This window comes from Thunnus maccoyii, chromosome 11 (assembly GCF_910596095.1).
Source record: "Thunnus maccoyii chromosome 11, fThuMac1.1, whole genome shotgun sequence".
NCBI lineage: Eukaryota > Metazoa > Chordata > Actinopteri > Scombriformes > Scombridae > Thunnus > Thunnus maccoyii.
The window spans coordinates 8112473-8134091 of NC_056543.1; the positions used below are offsets into that span (position 1 = coordinate 8112473).

Consider the following 21619-nt stretch of genomic DNA (forward strand, 5'->3'; position numbering starts at 1 on the left):
GCAGGTTAATTTTTATGTCTCTAACTGAACGGTGCACCTGTTTGATGAAGACGCTGTGCTGGAACAATGCATTTGTGTGACAGTGCAGCAGCTGCTTTTTCTTTTCTGCGACTGTTTAGATGAACATGACTGATGGGGGCTGGCAGTGAACAAGGGAAGGAGAGAGAGAGAGTGAGAGAGAGACAGTGCGGTTGTGTTCATACTGAGCAACTACTTTGAAAACACATAATTTTCTCTTTGTTTTGGCCCTCTGTCCACACTAAAGCTGCATTAATATGCTAAAGGCACACGCTCAGTAGCTGCTGAAGCTACACTCTACTTGTGTGTTTCTCCTATAAGTTTCTAATGTCACTGGAGATTCTTGATAATGAGGACAACATTAAGGAAGCTGAAGAAAGGCTCAGTAGTCTTTTTCTTTTTTGGTACCACCATTTTTAGCAAAGCCATTTCCACTGCGACTGCTCTTTATCACAGTGATTGCATGGCAGTAATCACATACTCAGTAGACGAGGTGAAATATGATTTACTTCAATGTAACAATTATGTGGCCAATAAGTATGTCACTATATATCATGAAGTGAATTAAACAATGTAAACATAATACTGTTGGGCATATAATTAAAGTAGGACACGGTCTAATCATGTGCAATCCATCTGCCGATTTTTGCGGCGGTGCTGTGAAATCCACCACTGTGCTATATATCAAAACTGAGGGGTTCATGCATCTGGACTCTGGCTCTGGTATTTCTTGATTTCGGATTGGAAGCAAACTTTGTGGTATCGACCACTCCTGGCGGATATATCTGAAAATGCAAGCCTCACGTTTTAAACGGGAGCAACTGAGCTTTTGGAGAATCATGACGTAAGCCTAACCAGACAGGAAGCAGTAAAACTGACTTCAAAATACCTTTGTGATCACTCATTTTAAATAGGTCACCAATTGCACAACATAGGTGTTGTCATGATGCTGTACTGATTTTGTTAGATGACTTTGCAATGATAAAATAGTGATTTAATTGTCATCTAAGCTCAGCAGCACAGATGTTTACTGATTGCCTGATTATCTGGTAGCATACAACATCACTATTGTATGCTTGTTCCGTTGTCTGTCAACAGAAACAGGAAAATATGTAAATGTGATGGTTTTTGTCTCACTCACTTCTTACCAGATGTTGGCTGTGATCAACAATTTTGTTGTTTGCTGACCAAAAGAGGATGAAGAAGAAGAGACTTTTTTCTTTTTGTTCAGGCAAGATCTTAATAAAGACGTGCAGTATCTTCACATGTAAATGGTGTTTTCAGATTTAGCCTGCTTAGGGCAGATATAGTATGAGAAAGCCAGACAGATGCAGGCAGAGAGAGAGAGAGAGAGACTAATGGAGATGATCTTTGTCCTTAGAGACGAGCTAAAATGGTCCCCCTTTTAATCTCTCTCTCTCTCTCCTTCTCCTCTTCTATACCTGCTTTTACTTTCTCTGGGGAGGTTGTTACCCACCGACACCTGCATATCCTTGTTTGGCACACACACACACAGACACACACACACACAGAGTCTCCTTCATATTCTCTATCCCATATTTGTGAGATGAACGTTGCAACCTTGTTCTGGTTGGGGTTTGTACTCTGTTTCCACACACATGCACACAGTCACACACCACTCATGTAGAGACCGCTGTGTCTTCCCTTTTGATTAGGATACAATCTCTTATTCCTGCAACCAGTAGGGGGCAGCAGAGACCTTTCACACTTCCTCTCTGCTAAACACTGTTCTGTATGCAAGAACAATGTCTGGCTAGGCGAGCTGAGAAGAGCAAGGAGGTTAGAGTGAAAGGAGAGAGATAGGAGAGGGTGGTGGTGGTGGTGGTGGTGGTGGTGGTGGGGGGCAGAGATACCAAGACCCCCTGGCTGCTACACTATCAGTCTGTAAAAGATGGCAGCGGCACACATGTACATTCACTATGAGTGTGTGTGTGCGTGTGTGTGTGTGGTTTAATGCCATTTCTCATTGTGTCTTTATGTAAACGCCTGTCTCTGTTGCCTGCGTTCAAGTGTATTTTATGTGAATAGCGCTTATGTGAATAATGTATGTGCACCGCTTGTGTACTGTCATTTGCACCTGTGTGACTGCTGTTCTGTGAGTGTGGTTGTGCAAATGTGTGTGTGTGTGTGTGTGTGAATTGTGTCTGCATGTGCTGGTGTGTTGTATTTCTATATTTATGAGGCCCAGATATGACAAAATGCTTCAAAAAGGAGCATTTTGGAATTTAGATAGGTTGTTTGATGCGAGATGGAAGAGGATACAAAAAACAAATATTATACAATAATAAAAAATGTATACCTTTCCCTGAGCCAAATCTACCTTTTATTGTTTAATTACTTATTATACTGTTTCTTAATCAAATGTATAATATTGCCGTTGTTATTTCTGGTTTCTTTCTTTCTTTTTTTCCTTTTTATTGTAAGGGACTAACAAATAAAGAGTATATTAAAAAAAAGCTCCTAAAGGATCATTATTTTCATAGCTTTGGACATCCTTTCTTTCGATTTGGATAATATTTTATCCACCAAAGTAATAGCTGGATCTAGGAATGCAGGGACATCATTTAAAACATGTTGGATTGGGCAAAAAACAGAGCCAAAGGTTAGCCAGACTTATTTGAAAGAGAAAACAAAGGTGAACAGTAAAATAATTGCCCAAGCTGTCTGTAAACATCCCCCACAGTTTACAGACCAACTTTCAGGTTCAACACTGTGTTCAAGAGCACACAGTGTTCCAGTGCAGTGAGGGATTATTATGAACATTTCAGTTTTGCTCATTTTTTGAAGATTTTACCTCCAATAAGGTGGTTTGGATAGCCTTTGCTTGTTTACAACCTGTCAAACCTGTCAAACAATGAAGTCTCCTGCTTTGTTGAACTACATTGCAGCTATGTCACAGTGTTCCCAGATCTCAGCACTTAGTTTGGTGAGAACATAGTGATCCTAACTGGAAAGATGGTGAAAACCTAGAAAATGAGATCCAAGTTGTAATAAATGAAAAAAAAGCAGGAAGTTTAAGTCAAGGTTTTGGGTAATGTTTTTGGCCACTTGGGGCGGCGCAACATGGACATAAAATTTCTTTATAAAGTTGATATGGCTAATATCTTAGTAGTTGTCTATTTATACATTCAACAGACACAGAGACATCTTAGCTTTCATTCTGAGTCGTGTTTCTGGCCACTTGAAGACTGTAAGTCTAGTATTTGCTCTCCTTTTAGCTCTGTTTTGGTCTCCACCAACTCTTTAGCTCCTAAATTCTCCACTATGTTCAGCTAGTGTTCAGTTAGTCACTAACTTTGTCTGCAGTTTGGTGCTGGGTAGGTAGCGTACAGTGAGCTTATCAGAGCTTTTTGTTGCTGAAAACAGCTGCCTTCTGCGGCTGTAAATGATGCTGGTGAGAGCCGTGAGAGTTAGCCAGAACAGTAAATTTGCTGTCTGTGAAAACCAAAACAGAAGATAATAAGGGAGTTGAGGGACCTGCAGAGTATACTGGGGAATATTTCTGTGTGGGTTTGTCAGTACTAGCGATTCATTTCACATTGAATTGTACACAGTCATTTCATCCATGTAAAAAATATCCTTTGCAGCAGCTTTAAGGTTAGTGTTGAGGGACTGGGTATTCTTGTAGACAGTGAGAATCCTCACTGGGGACGTGTACATGCTTGTTAGCTTGCAAATTATACTGTTTTTGGAGTTACATGCGCTCATTTGGCTGCTGAACTACCATAGCTCCTGGGAAGCCTCTGATGACACACGCAAGGTATCAGTCATCAATGACGTTCACAACAGCTCATTTGAGTGTTTACAGCCAAGCACTGTAACTGGCAGACACATCAGAGAGCTACAAAGTGTGGGTTTTTAAGATGCGATCACCACCAAATCAAATTGTATTTTGTGAAACACGATCATAACGGGCGGGGAAGGAAAAACCAACATCCTCATTAAGAAGTGATAAATCCAACATGGGATTAATTTGAAGCAGTGCAGCATATTTGACTGGTCAATAGCAGCAGCAGGGATCTCAAACACTTCCCCCCTCTCAGCACAAGATTACACAAGATAAACAAGCCTGATTACAAAATAAATGGGCTCCAGCACTTGCCTAGCAATTGCTAAATTTTACAACTGATTAGCCATCTTACATTACACCGCTTTCTTTTGGTGTCCGCAGATTAGGGAGGGAGAGGGTGGGAGGGCATCATTAAAATTTGTGATGAAAAGACAGAAGTAGTCTGAATCGTCTTGCTTTAGACAGGCTGTGTTTATACCTGTACTACAGCCAGAGTTACTAAAAACACTGCAGCCAATAATAGCTCAGATAAATATATTTGAATTGATTGGTAGATATGAATCAATGCACTGTAACCCATAAATAGCTAATGTAAAAATACTTTTATTGATTGCTGCCTATTTAAAATCCATTCAACTCATTATGAATTAATTATCAATAATCCAAGTCAAGCTATAGTTATATATTATGCAAATATTACATAGTTAGAAACAGTATTTGGTTATCTAACTTTAAGGTGGAATTTCATTCATTCCATTAAATATTCGAGCATATAAACTGGTTTTTACTTTTTAAGCATTTTGACATTACTGAAATTAACCGTACAAATGAATCTATTTTGTATTCTCTTTCCTAATGGGCGCCATCCTAGCCATGAAATACACAATTCAACACTAGTTCCTCCTGATCCTACCTCCATCTAAGACAATTAAATAGATGTGAAAAGAGCACAGAAGACTGCATCCAAAAACCAATGAAACAATGGGATTCAAGAGTAATTGGTGCTATCAATAATTGCTGACCATTGTTAGAGAAGAACAGACTTTTAGCCACTTAGCCACTTTATTCCACTCAGTGGATGAAATACTGTTTTACATTCGGTCTAATATTTGTGTTACCAAATGAGGGGGACACATTGTGGTAGTTTGAGGTTTGACTTTACTCAGCTTTTTCCTGTTTATGTCTATCTGTAGTGCAGCAGCCTCGTAGGACACATACAGTAGCCAACCAGTCAAAAGTTTGGACACACCTTTGAATTCTCTTGAATGAGAAACTGTGTCCAAATGTTTGACTGTTAATGTACTTACATGTAGCCATTAGCACAATATTAGCCATTGCTAGCTTCACTGTGCTAGTCCAGCAAATGCCGACAACGTGACAAAAAAGGAGCTGTCAATAGCAAGATGACATGATGAGCTGTTGGAACTTTTTTATAATGCACTGTTGCATATTTGCATTGCTTTAACTATCACAGAAGCCTTTAAGCATTAAGCAGAAAGCAAGAATATGATGAACCAAGTCAAGACAGTATTTGTATTATCATTATGAAAAACAGAAAATGAATGTACATTCAGCATTAATGTTGAATTTTCAATGTTTAAATTTAAATGAACTTTTTTCAGGTGTTTTCTAGAGAATCCTTCTGATTGGTGAGAAAAGAGACAGTTAAGTAGCCGAGCTGAGCTGTTGGATGGAGCGTGTCTGCTTTTTTTTAAATTATTGAGTAAATGTCAAACCTTAGTGCACCAAGCAAGACAACGATGCTAGTGCGAAAGCAGAAGCCCTCAGTGCCTGTAGCCCCACCCGGGTAAATAATCACCAGTCGCCACTAGTCCTCACAAATGTAGTAATACTGGAATGTGTGTGTGTGTGTATACCTGCAGGATGGCTGTGCCAGGATACTGGGGTACTGACACTCTCCATGGACGCAGTAGTTTTTGTAGTGATCTGGACAGGGGATGTACAGGCCGCGAGCCAGCCCATTCCTCGGGTCATCTGTGTCCTCTACAATGTAAACACACACAGATACACAAAACCCATAAATACGCATGAATGCACACATGCTCTCGGTCGCCTGTGCATATACAGTACCATTCAATAAAGACACAGACTGAATAACAGAGGGCACGATGGATACTAAAAGGTAAAAAAAAAAAAAAAAAAAAAATGCAGGATGGTAATGGATTTAGAGATAGAGGAAAGGTCTGAGAGCGACAGACAGAAAGAACTGAAGGGAATTGAGTCACGGCTGAAGACTGATTCAGATTTGAGTGGCAGCACATGTTATTTGTCAATCCGCCACCATCACACAAGCAGTCACCTGTGATGTCGGTCCGTGCAAAGTGTCCATCTCCTCCTTTGTTCCCGGATATGATGTCACCTGGAAAGGCCACATAGACACAGTAACACTGATGTCAGGTCAGTAAAGCCTCTCCTAAAGCTCTAACCCTCTCCATTAGGACTTACACAGTCAAGCTGATGCCGGCACGGGTATGAATTATCGTTTCAGCAAAGGGTTGTGTGCACCTGTCTAGCTAATGCGTTGAAATGTGAACAATTCTCTTCAAGAAGTCACAAACCATCTCCCCTAATGTATTATACTGAACATAGGGTAGAAAGGAGGAGAGTCAAGTAGAAAAGATCAGAGGGAATAATACATTTTTTGCTCACCTTACTGGCGTTGCATTGAATTCCTATTTTCACAATGTCTAGACAAAATGTCTTTACAGTCATTATCATTGTACTGCAATTTTTTTTTCATTTTTTCATCGGTCAGTAGATTTTATACCCTCAAATGGAGTCTGTGGAAGTATTTCTCAGGTTATGATACAAGAACCGTGGCAGGAAATGTGCTGGGATCTGGGATTTTCATATTTGTTTATTTATCTATTTAATTTGTTTATTTACTCTAAGAATACCAGAGGCACAATGAAAGAAGAAAAACAAAGCAGCGTTTCGGGTGAGGTCAGAAGCTTAGAGTCTTGTGTGTTTGGCATCCACTTAAGAGAAATCAAATAAAATACTAAATGAATTTTAAGACTGCTTAGAGGGAAAACACCACAAAAAACTAAACAGATTACCGCTACAAAAATGTTTCCTTTTTCTTTATTTGTCCTTTAATATTTTCTAGTTCCACACAGGGATGACAACTTGAAGTTTCAATTATGCAACATTGATTTATATAATATATATATATGGTTAAGTGTAGGTGCAAGTGAATAAATGAAAACCCTCAAAATATGAAGGTTATCTGTAATTTTTGTTGTTCGAGATTGGTATGAGGTAGAACTGTTTCCTAATAATATGACAAGTGACACACAGAAATATGATAAACCAGCAATCTAGATGTCAAGGTATCACTTTGAATCCTTGCTAATGTGAGGTTTACTTTTTCAGAGGTGTAAATCCCTCAGTTTCATGACAGAATTTCATGACATTTGTTTCTCTCACCACTTTCCCTGATTGAAATGGAAGCTCGATCAGATCAATCAGGGTATTCTGACCCAAAGGGCTGTAACATGGTGGGGGGGGGGGGATACAGATTTCTATTTGTGCTGCAGAGGTGGTTAGCCCCCCTGATTGCTTTACTCCCCATCACTTCTCAAAACCTTCAGCTTGGTTCTCACATCTCAATCAATTGTCCCCAAATGTCCTGAGAGGATACAGAACCAATCGAAATGCTTGCAAATGTACTCACACACAATAAAACCTGCTAACAATTGAGATTTGAGCTCCTGCCTGAATTGTGAATGCGGATAAGTTTCTGCCTTTCTTTCCACCTGATGGCAGTTTCAGCCAGATTTAGCAGTTGCGTAATGCTAAAGCTAAAGTGAGGAGAAATTAAGATGTTGGTGGATCACACCGTAAACAAAATAAAATAGAAAAACATTCAAAAGAAGAATTGTTAAGTGCCTTTGTCTTCTCCCACATGGATTAATAATATGACACACTTTTAGGATTTAACCACACAGATTAATAAAATAACTTTATCCTTGGAACAGTAGCAAACAAACACTGAACCCAAATAAAAGATACTACACTAAAAAGAACGGATTACCATTCAGTAAAATTATCAATATACATAGCAGGGAAGGCTATGTGGGGGTTTGAGGATTATCTCTGCACACAAAGCCAAAATATGATTATAGTAAAAATATCTGCAATTATGAAATGTGGTTGGAGCTGTAGCTGGAGCGACACATGGAATCACGTTGTCTGTATTTAGCTCTGCAAGCTGCCTCATTTTCCCTCATGGCCTCATTTCACCTTGAAGTGAACACCTGCCCAGACAGAGAGATTGACAGCTTCTGCTGTGTATGTGTGTATGTGTGAAGGTGTTTTTGTGTCTATCACAGTTAAGAGGCCTCATGCAAGAACCACTCGTATGAACAGATTTGTTTTTGGCTGGATTGCAACAGCAGGGCCAGCCCTATAAATGCGAATGTTCGTGACTAACCGAAGGCCACCTAAGCTCGGGACAGCCAAGTATCCCAGAATGCATTTTGCATTTTGAGCCAAGCTAAAAGCTGTTGTAATTTTTGCTGTAGAACTGTTAATATGTCACTTTATTGAGTTTTAATATTTTTTCAGACGAGAAAGTAACCATTTAGATTCACAATATGTAGTCGGCTTTCTGGAGATGTTTCATAGCCGCTGGCTCAGACCGGCTGGTCATCTCAGCTACTAGCAGCCCGACTCCTGAGATGATCAGCTGGTCGACGTCTGTCATCCCGGGGAGAACATGATCTGATGATCTGATCTGTGCAGCTCTTTGGTGATTTACCTCTGGCTCTATGTAGCATTTTAACATATGATGTAATTCCTTCTGGAAGATAAATGTTGGTCTCACAGATGAAATCTAACAATTGTAGCTGCTACATTAGTAAAGTGAAGCTTCATGTTTTTACTGGACAAAACAACAGCACTGCCTCTGTGGCTCTATATGTACAGATATCACCACATTTCAAAAAAATATAAATGTATTCAAATGAACAGAATGGTCTATATTAAATTTCGTTTTATTTTATTCAGCTACAAAACAGTTTGGATTTTTATTATAGCTACATTACAGAGCGAATAACATCATTTACTGCATCTCTCTCTGTCAAAGAGGTTATTTTTTTGTGAGAAAAAAAGTGTTAGTGGGGCTCTGAGATGAGATTATTTTGCCACAGTACAGTCAGATAGTTGTGTAGAAGCTGAACTGCTGCTGTCAAGTAAGCAAGTTACCTGCTGCTCCAATTGCAGAATTCACCAAGTTCTTAAACTTTTCTCTCTAGTACGTAGTCTTTAGTAGGAATGGTTCTGTAGATCTGTCATACCAGTCATGAACAGTCTGCCTTAATTTCCTCACACTTGTTTGACTCAAGAATTATAATGCCTTAATCTGAATTTGGAGTTTAATATGATACCAGAATCAACTAATGTGAGGTTTTTTTAGATTCTTATAAGTATATTTTGGCAGAGCAGATTCTCCATTTCAGTAGCTGCTAGAAAAATTCTCTCACTGCGGACGCTGCATTCCTGCAGGTCCAGTATCATCTACTGTTGTACCTGAAACATCACCTCTAGGCAATGATATCGTCTCTTCTAATATCTCAGTGACTGTAACATCACTTGAGAACCTCCCATTATCATCGAACTTCATGTCAAAGCATTCCCTCTTTATTTCAGTCACATTACAGCGCTGCTCTGATGACATGTCGCTGGCAGCTGTGTTATTTTCTAATTGTTTCGGGTCTCCTACTCCTCAATTTGCAATGTTTTTCTGTGCTGATTTCTGACAGTAGGACTGAAATTCTTCTTTTTATTCCTTGGTAACATTTTAGAGAATGAAATGGACAGGAACAGGTCGACTTATATGACAATTTTAAGGGCACTGATTACAGAAATCTCACACCCACTCATGAACAGGTGGCATTCATCAGGCTGAACCGAGCACTTTACAACAAATTTGTGCAATTAAGAGAGTTTGTCAAAGCTCACAGGATAAGAATATCGCATGTGATAATGTAATATATACTGTATGTGTTGTATCTGACCTTGGCAATGGCCCAGGTACTTGACCTCGATGCGTTCCTGCTTCTGACAGGACGCCTCCTTCACCTGGCAGGGGTTGTCATAGGAACGGCCGTCGGAGGCGCACACCGGGTTGAAGCTGATGTGGGTGCAGTCAATGTTGCAAACACACCTGCAGAACAAGACGTCATGTTACAGAACAATTCTTTCAATGAAAGTAAACTTCCTAGCGCTTCATTTATTATCTATGTCAAAATGCAAAATAAATGAGATTTGAAATATTTAGGAAAATGACAGCATCTTTATAAACACTGTGGGTTTGACTGCAGGAAACACAGACCCAAATTCATTCAGGGATTAAAAATGAGAAAAAAAAAAAAACAGTCAAGCTTGCACTCAGCCAGGATGTTGGACCATGCATAGTAATCCTGTTCAAATTGGGTTTTGGCACATTCAATTTGTCACAATAGCAAATAGATTTAACTTCGCAAAAGGAGACAGGCTGCGCAGAGGGCTTGATTGACAAATTATGTAACATTACAACGGCAGGAAGCAATTACTAATGAAAGAATTGTAGATAAAACTGTACATTTTAGTGTTGCAGAGGAAAGTGTAGCACAAGCACTCACCCATTCTCAACTTCTAAGATATGTATATTTTTTTAGATAACATTGAAAATATCCTAAATGGAAAATAATAACTTATAAGCTAATATTATTACAGTGCATACTGAAACACAATGGAGAAAAATGTCAATGACGATTGCATGGTAATGCTTTAGATTACAGCCTGCAACGTACGGTGCAATTACTCCTTAGTTATGGTGTAATCTTTTGTACTAATGGTGTACCAGTACAATATGTACTAATGCATATATGTAGGTACTTACAGGGGGACGAGATGTGAAATTGTGGAATTATGGAACCTATTCTATTATTACACCTATTAGACCTACTGAACAATAATTGGATATTTGGGAAGAATTCATATTGTAGTTATTTTTTTAACTATGGTGTTCCTATTCCATTATTACAGGGTGCAGTATGACCATAAAACTGAGCAAAAATCTGGACGTTTCAGGGAAGATGGAGTGATGACTTCTGCAGACATCTGATGACTTTACTACCAACAAACAGGCAAACTACAAAGTATAAATCAAATGAGTGACAAAGATTTGGATCGGAAAAATAATAAAGGCAATGCCATAAAGACAATAATAATCCAAGAGTACTATGTTATTTTTTGTACTACAGTTGTGACCTATAACCTTTCACATCAGTGTCATCAGAGTTCATTGCGATTTGAATAGGTACGCTGCATTTACATCAGATGACAGCAGGGGATGACAGAGTGTTTTCTATAAAGAAATGGAAAAGCCTCTCCGCTCGCCCACCCTTCAGGCATATGCTGGTGAGATGAGGGAACATATCTGTTCCCTGCTAATCTACTTTACAGCAAACACATGTACAGTCTGTAATAACCTGAATATATTCATCGGCACAGAACTGTCTGGTTTGTGGCTCATGTCAAATGTAGCGTTAACTGAACAAATTAAAGGTGCTGTTGGAGCGTTAGCTTGATTGTCATTTGTTAGCGACCGGATGTTCACGTCCAAGCTAACGCTGCGTGCCCAGCTGAAAGAGAAAAACGTTACCCTGCAGTTTTTACAAGTTAACACTAATGATTGCTCTAATAGAATTTACAACACTACAGGTATGTCAGTACATTCAACGTCATACAGTGTAACACTTGTGGGTTTGTGTCTTACAGAAGCTGAAACATGTTCAGGTGATTTTATTCACACTAAGCTAATCTGCTACTGCACTGGCTATAAACTCCAACACATCCTCATTGGAATTTATATTAACTTGTGATGACTTTGTTGGCAATTAGTAATATATCAAACATGTCCTGCTGCATTTAGGCTTAAAATTAAAGAAAAAATCACCAACGCTTCTGACTTCATGCCTTATTTGTTGCAAGCTTGTCCCACCAGATAATTGGAAATTAACTTTTCCATTATCATGGTGCTACATATTTGTAATGGTTTGTTGATAAACTAGAAAATAGCTGATACTAAATATAGCTTTAGTCAGCTATATTTCTTGTATAGCCTTATGTAGCCCATTAATATTGTATTTATTCACATCTAGAATGATGATGGCTTTGCAGCCAACCGTTTGATTCTCATGACTTCTCACCAAAGTGGGAGACATTATAGCTGTCAGAAATCCAGATATCTCAGACTACAAATTATGGTCAAGAGACTGACACTAAGAGTTTTTCTCTATAAGGTCAACGTATGGCCAAGTGCATCAGTTTCTTTCCCCTCTTCTCAACCTCTACCCTGTCATCTTCATCAGAAGTTGAAAGGGAGATGAAGCAAGTCAAGAGGAAATGCAAGAAAAACAAAGAAATAAAGAATTCAATGCTATTTGTTCCTCGAAGATTTATAATTTATTTTGAAATAAGACGTATGTTAAATAAAGGTTTTAAGTTAAGAATGTAATATTTTGTTTTTAATATGATACAAGGTGTACAATATACACTTAAGATTACAGCCGGCATATCCTGTTGTCACCCTGTAACTACATGTAACAAAGGTGGAATTACCACTCCATATATATAAATCTGTAACTACAGAGAACAATATGAGAACATGGTAGAACAAACTAAATTACCTGCACAGTTTGCTGTCATAAGAGCATATTAACCATATACTATATGCGTTATGATTGATATGTTTCATCTTGCTATATTTTTATTTATTTCCTGAGATGAAAGGAGACCGTGCGAAGAGCTGAATAAAAGGTATTGCACCTTGAGGAGCCGTATTGCTGGTCAAACACATTTTGTCAGGGAGATGACTTTCAACATTTTAATGACTTAACAATTGTCAGCATGTGTTTACACTGAAACACAAGTGAGTGACATCTAGGGCAGGTGAAGTCTGTCCCCTGATGGCAGGCAGAGCCACGAGGCCATAAACGAGCATCCAGTAATGAAGTTTACTGGTGAGCTGAACGACAGCTGAGACAGTCTTCAGAGGCCGACAGTATCCATGACAACACACTGTCCCTTGGACCTTTGTTATAAAGAAAACACACAGATAGATGGTAGATATTTAAGTACCCCAAAATTATAAAGGAACAATGTAGTTTGCCTGTTTGTTGGTAATAAGGTCATTTTGAAATAAAATCATATCTGATTTATTAAGTTCTGCAGAAGTCATCACTCCATCTTCCCAGTTTAATGGTCATACTGTACCCTGTAATAATAGAATAGGTACCCAGTAGTTAAATAATAACTACAGTATAAATTCTCTGTAGATCCCAAAATGTTATCCCCTTATTCCATAACTTCACATCTTGTTCCCCACATACATCGGTTTGTACTATACCGGTACACTGTTAGTACAAAACATTACACCGTAACTCCGAAGTAATTACACTGTACGTTGTGGGCGGTAATCTCAATAGTTATCGATTGTGTTTTTTCTGGTATTACACCATGTCTTCATAATGTCCTTCAACAAAACCCACTCAGCTGAAAAAATCTAAAATTATCTTGACGAAGGTGAGCACAACTGCAGTCCGGAGTCTTGTCTGGTGTATCACTGTCACATTTGAGCACAAAAGTGTGACCGGCAGTACTTCTGTTGCTCTTACAAGCAAGTTATAATCACTGATAGCCAGATTATCTTTACACATTACACATTACACATTACATTAACTCCTTACAACAGATGATTACCTTAAGTGCCGTATTTCATCGCTGGCAAATAACTGTTTACGTCTGTAATGTTTATGGCTTATAATGCATGTGATGTTTCTCATGTTGTAATTTGATAGTGTTTTATTTTGTCCATGAGGGGGCGCTCTTAGTTATTTGTTGTGGTATGTTTGGAAAAACCATGAGACTATTAGAGCCTGGATATAACTGCAGTAGCGGAGAGCGAAACGTACCACTGAAGTTTAATAAGCTCACTAAAGAATTTAAATACTTCTTTGTTGTATTAGAGTTTGATTTGGAACTTTACAACATCCATAATCATCCATCCATATTGAATCAGTCACTTCCTTCCATAAAGCTGATATTTCTGGTGTGTTTTTGTTACTTTTATGCATTAATTTCTCTGTGAATCAGGCACTTGATGCTTTTAGCTTGAGCCAATTAAACGAGCAATTCGCTTTTGCGTCACAATTTTGGTGAAATCTGAGTGTGAGACATTCTGTGCTTGTGTGTGTGTCTGCTAGCTTTCTTCTGTATTTGTGAAATCTGCACAAACTGGGGAGAGAGAGAGGGAGAGCACCTGAGTGCATGTGCACATAAGTATGTGTGTGTGTGTATCTGGGTATACGTGTTGTGTGTGATCAAGTGTGTGGCAGGCCTGATCAGCAGAAATTATACCCAGATTGCCTTCCCCAGACAGTTGCTGCTGAGTAGCGCTGAACGCTAGATTCTGTAATTATAAATCTGTCATTATTCTCCCGGCCTTTTCATCTTCCCCTGGTGCCCAGCTCCCAGTAAAGCACAGGCATTCAGCTGTCTTACAGCTGCATTTGCATACACGTCCATGTGAGAGCCCGCCAACACACACACACTCACGCACCACCTCCCCACACACATATACCCACGGACACACACATATACCCAGGCAGACACAATCACAATCAGCCATGATGATTCGTACTGCTGAAAAGAAAGCGTGGCAGTATCAGCTACTGTTGTAATGATGGATCAGCAAAGTAAGAATGATGTGAAGAAAGGCTTCATTATGCATCAGAGATGCAGTTGTATAAAGGCGCGCAATATCAGAAATCCCACATGACACTGAAGGTATGAATGGCCTGCCACTGCAGAGGCTTACAAAATAAAACCGCAACAGCCTGATTTAAAGGGTCAGTTTGTGATTTTTGAATGACAAAAACATATTTTCTCTCTTACCCGTAGACAATCTGTAGCCATGCAAATTGTTCTTTATCTGCTGAGGTTTCAAGATATCCACCTCGAGACTTCGCTGTCAACAGTTTTCACTGGAAATGCAGAAAACGTCCCCAAAGAAAACTGTCGACAGTCGTGTTCTGTGTATCATCCAGAGTCACGAGGATACTGTTTCATTTTTCAATGCTGTGAGCACCACAAATGAGTTTCCACCTTCTTCCACTTAGGGGTGTAAAAATTAAGACAAGATGTAAGAGTCACAGATGCACAACCACAGATCTGACACAAATTCTTTGTGACATCATTATTTTTGGCAACAACTGATATGTCTCTCAATAACTGATCTTTTCAACACGCTCTCTCTCTCTCTCTCTCTCTTTCTCTCTGAGCTCCTGTGCCTCTGGCTCTCCCGTCTCTCTTGCTAGCTATGTTTTCCTACACTGACAGAAATGTAAAACTCATGTACAACACCGCCTGAAATCTTCACATTAAATCTGCAGTCTGCAAAATATCTGTAAAAATACCAGCAATATACATTTTGCTCCTCTTTTAAGAAAGCGACATGTGTCCTGACAGCAACTAATGCTACTTCACACCGGCCCCTAATTTCTCCCAGTTACACCTGTATAGTATTATTTAAATGAACAAATTTAGATGGATGACACTGACCTGGGAAGGTAAGATTTGAATTAAAAATGCATTCCTCTTTGGCTTACATGTTTCCCTGCCCGTGATAGTAACTGTTGATGTGGCAGTATTTGAAATAATAATTGTGAAAATAATGATCTCTTGTAGTTACTTACAGTCTCAAATATACAAGTAATAATATCAAATCCTACTGAATCCCAGGCGTTGAATTGCAGTATATCATACTGTTACACATATACCTGTGTTGTTTTTATGTTGGATCATAAATCATGTATCTCCATGAGTGTCTGGGAAGGATAGATACATATATTTCTATCAGGGGCGAAGGCAGATATTCCACAAGTAGAGATCTCAAAACCTCAGCAGATAAAAGCAAACTTATCTTCCACGAATAGATACCGTGGTATCTCGGATATATTTTATATATTCCTTTAAAAATGATAAAACACAGACTATCATTTTTCAAAAGTCACCCTCAAGACAAGATTAGGGCTTGCAATTAGAGTGCCTGCATTATCATAAAAAGTATCTAAATGAATAGTTTAAGCATGAAAGGAGGCAGCAAGTAGAACTGTGTAAAACTAATCAAAGCAAAATCTTCAGAGCTTTTGAGCTAAAAGGAAACTTCCACACTGTAAAAAAAAACAAAAAAAAACAACCCAAAACACTGCACACATGTATTGTATATGCATACATGCCCCTCCTCAAACCTCCCATTGTAGAAGAGCATTCAGAGTCTCGACCATCCCGAGAGGCCGCTGTTTGTCGCTGGCTGATGTCTGGGCTCCATACATTTTTAATGAGGCCTCTCACTTTCTCCACAATAGGCACTATACCACCAGACTGCAGTGCGTCAACACATCCTAATGCTACTCGCACACGCACCCGAACACCCGCAGACAGGCGTGCACAAACAGTCATATACATCCACGAGATAGCGAGAGTGTCATGTGATGAACCTTGGTTTTTTTTTTTTCTCTCTCACACGAGCCAAATCATTCCTTCACACATTCTGCTGAGAGGTACAGAGGGGTATAGAAGTGTTAAATGAAAGTTTGCGTCGCGTGTGAATGTGTGTACACATCTGAGTGTGTATGACATGTGTGCGGCGTGCGTGAGGACACTTTCTTAGCAGGATGTGTCGTATTGATTAGCTCCCTGAGATTATTTCCCTTAAAGCCCCCCCGCCTCCCCAGACTGTCTGCTGACTCCCAACTGAAAAGGCCACTTTTCACACACACACACACACACACACAGCAGCTGAGGCCCCCATATCCACTGACTGCCACGTTGTATACAAATCCCTAGCAGCAAACTTATTGCAACTGAACATAGCATTGATTTTCATAATCCTTAGCTTCAAATTTCACTGTAATCCTTTGAAAAAACTGTGAGGGAGAGGCAAACAGACAGAGGAAGAGAGAGAAAGAAAGACAGCGACAGAGAGAACAAATCAGCAATATTAAAGGGGATGTATCATGCGCATTTCCAGGTCTACATTTTTATTCTGGGCCTCTACTGTAATGTCTTTGCATGATTTGCAGTTCAGAAAACCCTTTATTTATCTTATACTGGCACTTTATGCAGCCCCTCAATTCTGCCTCTGTCTGAAACAGGCCGTTTTAGATCCTGTCTCTTTAAGGTACCCATACTTATCAGCCCACACTGATTGGTTAGCTCCTGGAAGCTTAATCTCAGCAGATTTCCACCAGCTTGAGAGGCTACGTAAACAAACAGTAGTAGGATTTCACTTATTTTTCTCGTTCTTTACTTAATGCACAAACAATCTGATGTCATCACCAGGAGGAAGTTGAGGTAACTTTGTAAATCAGGTCAGGCTGAAGCCCTGGTTTTTGATTTTCAGGGAGCATTTTTACATATGTTCACCTCAAGTTTTGGACCTTTGACCATGTTTAATAAAGACATCTGACATCATAACAGTATAAAAATAACAGAAAATCTCAAAAAGCATAATATGTCCCCTTTAAAGCAGAAGGAAAAAGGGAAAAAGAGAAGAGGGAATAGAGAAGGCCTTGAGAATGCACACACACACACTCTCTCTCTCTATATATATACTGTATATGTATATATAGTGAAATACTGTCGACATACTAAACAGCATGAGTTCTGTAATGTGCGATGGGCTTCCTGTTGACTTGTGGCGCCCTCCCGCAAGTTACCTTGTGACTTCTCCTCTGTCTGGCTTTTCATTGAATTTCCCTTTTGCTCTCCATAGATCAGACTTCAATAAGGACACAAGTGGCAGCTTTGAAAAGCCCCTCGCTCTATTCTCAGGATGTCTAAACCCAGCGTTCACACAGCAAGTGTCCTACAGCACCTCTCTATGAGTAGCTCACTATCTGCCTTAATTCTATCAACACCGATGTGTGCTATTGATGGGTTTGAAAGCATGGGTTTTTGTGGGTAATTACAGTTTTACACCACAAATGGATCTAAATGGGTTTTCGTGACACTCTATTGATCCTTGAGGGGTAAATTGGTCTTTTTGCCTGCTGCCTGCCTCCAGAGTACAAGGGAAGGGTGGTGTAAGGATAGCAAGGCTCTCTGCCACAACAGGGTCAAATAACATAGAGTGCAGCCAAAATAGGTTCAACTAACATACAGTATTTTGACCACGTCACTGAGCACTTTTGTTCCCCTTATTTGTATGCAGATGGTGAATCATAAATAATGACAAATAGAATCAAAGGAATGTCGTGTTCGAGGTGGGCGGGGTAGGCTGTGATAGCAATTTTCTGGCCGCTCAGTGAAAGTCAGAGCCTCATTTCGAAGCACATTATGAGAATAACCCTTCATCATCACTGGTGTGCTTTCTTTTACGCTGTCAAACTGTATAAAAAATAAAAATCATCAAATCTAACAATGTCTTGTCATAATTGAACTGAAGAACACACTAATGGATTATTCCTCAACGAGGCAGAAACGAATATCGTCGCTGCCGCCGGGAATTGCAGATGCCTCTGGATTTATTTACATTTTCACGAGTAATGAATTCATTGCGTTGCGGTTTTCAGTGTTCTTTGAGTCTTGCATGTACCTCTAAATTGGACTGATTTTTCAGTGATTCAAATACATCTGGTGCTGGGGTCATTTTTCCCTTGAGGGAAAAGCAACTGAGCTAATTAGAGCTTTGTGAGGAGGATCAAGAAAAAAAATCATCTTCTTGTGCCTGTGCGTGAAATCAGAGACATGTACAAGAACAACTTATACTTGGAGATGACTAGAAAATATCAGCCTGGTAATGGCTCCATCTGACAGATGTGGGGGAACTAAAATATGCATTGGGCAATTGAAAAAAATTGCTTGTTTTATGCCATGTAGAGTGTCGTAGTGGAAGACAACTGATGCATCTTCTGGGATGCCTCACAATAACGAAAACACTAGAATGGCATTTTTTTGCATTCTTTCCTCTAATTCTAAAACTTCAACAACATCTTCCGTGATGTTGACCCTTAGCAGCAAACAGCACTCTTACACCCACAGCTATAAACACACCAAAGCCAAAGAGGGATGGTGTTATTGGTGCTGTCGAGTGGAAAGGTTAAGTCGCTCTCTAGTGACTTACTAATTACCTACAGTATGTTCTTAAGTCATGAAAAACAACAAGCTCTGATTGTTTGAAGTCCAATGTTTAATCTCTCTGTTGCCAGGTTAAAGCGAGATTTTATGACTCTGATTATGATCGCCTAATCTGACAAAACGACTCTCTCAAAAGGCAAAACGATCACGTAGTCTGATAACGAAAGAAACCGCTTGAGGGAATAGTTTGATATGCTTATTTTAAACGCTTTTCTTGCTGAGAGTTCGATGAGAAGATTGAATTCACTCTCGTCTCTGTTCGTTAAAAAAAAAGAGATGATTAGCTTAGCTTAGCATAAAGACTGGAAACAGAGTAAAACAGCTAGCCTAGGTCTGCCTAAAGGTAAGAAATCTGCCTACCAGCACCTCTTAAATTCACCAATTAACACATTATATCTTTTTTGTTTAATCCATAAAAAAGTGTAAAAAACATCAAGTTGTAGTTTTGGGTTATGTGCTCGACCGTTTCCAGTCTTTATGGTAAGGTACAGTGTTGGGCAGTATCACGTTGCTCTGTGCCAAACATATCACAATGCTTTGTGTAAAGGCTTACAATTTGAAATTCAGTAATTACAATTACTAATTCATTCATTTATTCAAACCTTTATTTATACTAGGCAGGCTCTCTTTTTCAAGGACGCTCTGATTACAATACAAATATAAAATATATGAAACGATAATTGGCAAACATAAAAAGCAAATATGAACAGATAAGCAAAAGGCAATATAAAATATAAGAAACAATAAAAGCAATATATAAAAGTAATAAAACAAATAATATCAAACATATTAAGGCAATAAAAAGCAATCTATGCGCCTAAAAGTTAAAGCTCAATTAAAACATACACATTCACACTGCCTGATGTCAGCTCAAAGAGATTTAAAATGATTAAAGGGGATTAGCTGGTCTAATTTTACTATCTTCTGCAAGTTGTTCCTCTTGTGTGGAGCGTAATCCTAGTAACACTCTGTTACTTTGACATTTGGAGGTTTGTTTGCTGTCTTTCAGGAATTGATGAAGGGTTCGTATCAGAAAAATCCAATAAGCCTGTTTCCAAAAATATGCTTAAAATGATTCCTTTCTTTGACAAACATTAACATCTATGTTGGCTGAAAATAACACAGGCAGGATGGATACATCACTTGCGACTGGCTGGTTATGGAGAAATGAAAAAACAAAACAAAAGTAGAACACAGCTAACATGAGCGAAATGTCTGATGGAATAATGAAGTAAAAGTTATATTGGCTACTTTGAGTTGCACATATCCTAAAGCATCACTTCATACAGAGACTAGAAATTTACACAATAACTTAATTATTTATTGCTCTGTATTGTTTGTATGAAAATAAGAATAATGCATCATTATAAACATATCACTTTCACCTGGTCTTTGATTACAGTCATCTCTCTCCGCTCATTGTTTGATTAACTGACGGTTTGTTTGATTAAAATTAGCTGCTGCCTGATTGGAATAACTTGTCATTTTAATCAAAATGATCCTACTGTATGCCACGCCAGAGGTTGGCTGCTGTTTGATGAAAATTACCTGCTGTTGGGTTGCAATTACCTGTCTGATTATTCACAAGAAACATTCTTATCAAAACTCCTTGGGGCTTTTGAAAGATTAAAGAGTACTTGTAGTTTCCGTTTTAGAATAAGGGACACTGAAATATTCATATGTCTGTTTTTGTCATCTGCTTTTTTTTAATGAGATACATTATTGACTTAGACGGCCTCCCTCTTGTCCATTGTCTTCTTACACACAACATGTGCTTGATTGTCTTTGCTCCTGGTCGTGCTACATATGTTTGAGCTTCCTTTTTCTTTCATGTTTTCCGTTTTGTTTGTGCAGAACATCGAAGGTATGTTGTGCTGTTGTGACCTTATGAATTCTCCCTTTGGGTATTAAAGAATTGCCAATAAATCCATTTCTGTGTTGTTGTAGAATATTAAGGTGCAGTTGTGGGTGTGTGGGTGGCATCAGGAGGAGTGGACTCCAGCTGTTTGGTATTTGGAACAAGATTCAGAATGCATCATGAAGCTGCTCTTTGGCATTACAGTTATTGCACACCAGGGTACATTATCCTTCCATTACATCAAGCTGTTAGATGGAGTCATAGTCTCAGGACAATTTCTAATTTCTACTGGTGCTGCTGGGATTTCTTAGCAGTATTCCTTCCCTTTGTTGATATGAGCTAATCCTTGTTTCACACCAATCCACGGTAGGGATGTGCATCTACATCTCTGAGGGCGATGTGATACGCATCTCGATGCATTGCTGATGATACATTACAGATAGATATGGAGCAACTACCGATGTGATAGAATATGATTCACCACTATTGCCACGTGGTGCGATTTGACACGGTTGCACAGAGTTTGATTTTATTTCTTAAGCGGACAGAAAATCATAAATTAACTAAAAAAAAGTGTCATTTTTACGTTACATATTTGTTTCTCTTGTACTGCAACTCATTAAGCATCTCATTTATCTTTTTGACCTCTAAAAAAAAACACTTGGACGTTTCACAAACAGGTCTTTTCACAAGTCCTTTGTAGCGTAATAATCTTTGTCTCC

At 38.9% G+C, this 21619-nt stretch overlaps 1 protein-coding gene across 2 annotated transcripts in view; it reads right to left on the reverse strand.

The window, feature by feature from the left end:
* Positions 1–21619, reverse strand: part of tmeff2a (transmembrane protein with EGF-like and two follistatin-like domains 2a) — a 122946-nt gene that overhangs the window by 3386 nt on the left and 97941 nt on the right. The window contains exons 6-8 of one of the 2 annotated variants that reach the window (XM_042426641.1): positions 9871–10019; positions 6150–6209; positions 5707–5833 (exon numbers count right to left, since the gene is read on the reverse strand). In XM_042426641.1, the coding sequence (XP_042282575.1) occupies positions 5707–5833; positions 6150–6209; positions 9871–10019 (336 nt within the window). The remainder of the gene's footprint in view (positions 1–5706; positions 5834–6149; positions 6210–9870; positions 10020–21619) is intronic. The other variant, XM_042426642.1, reaches the window with a different exon arrangement.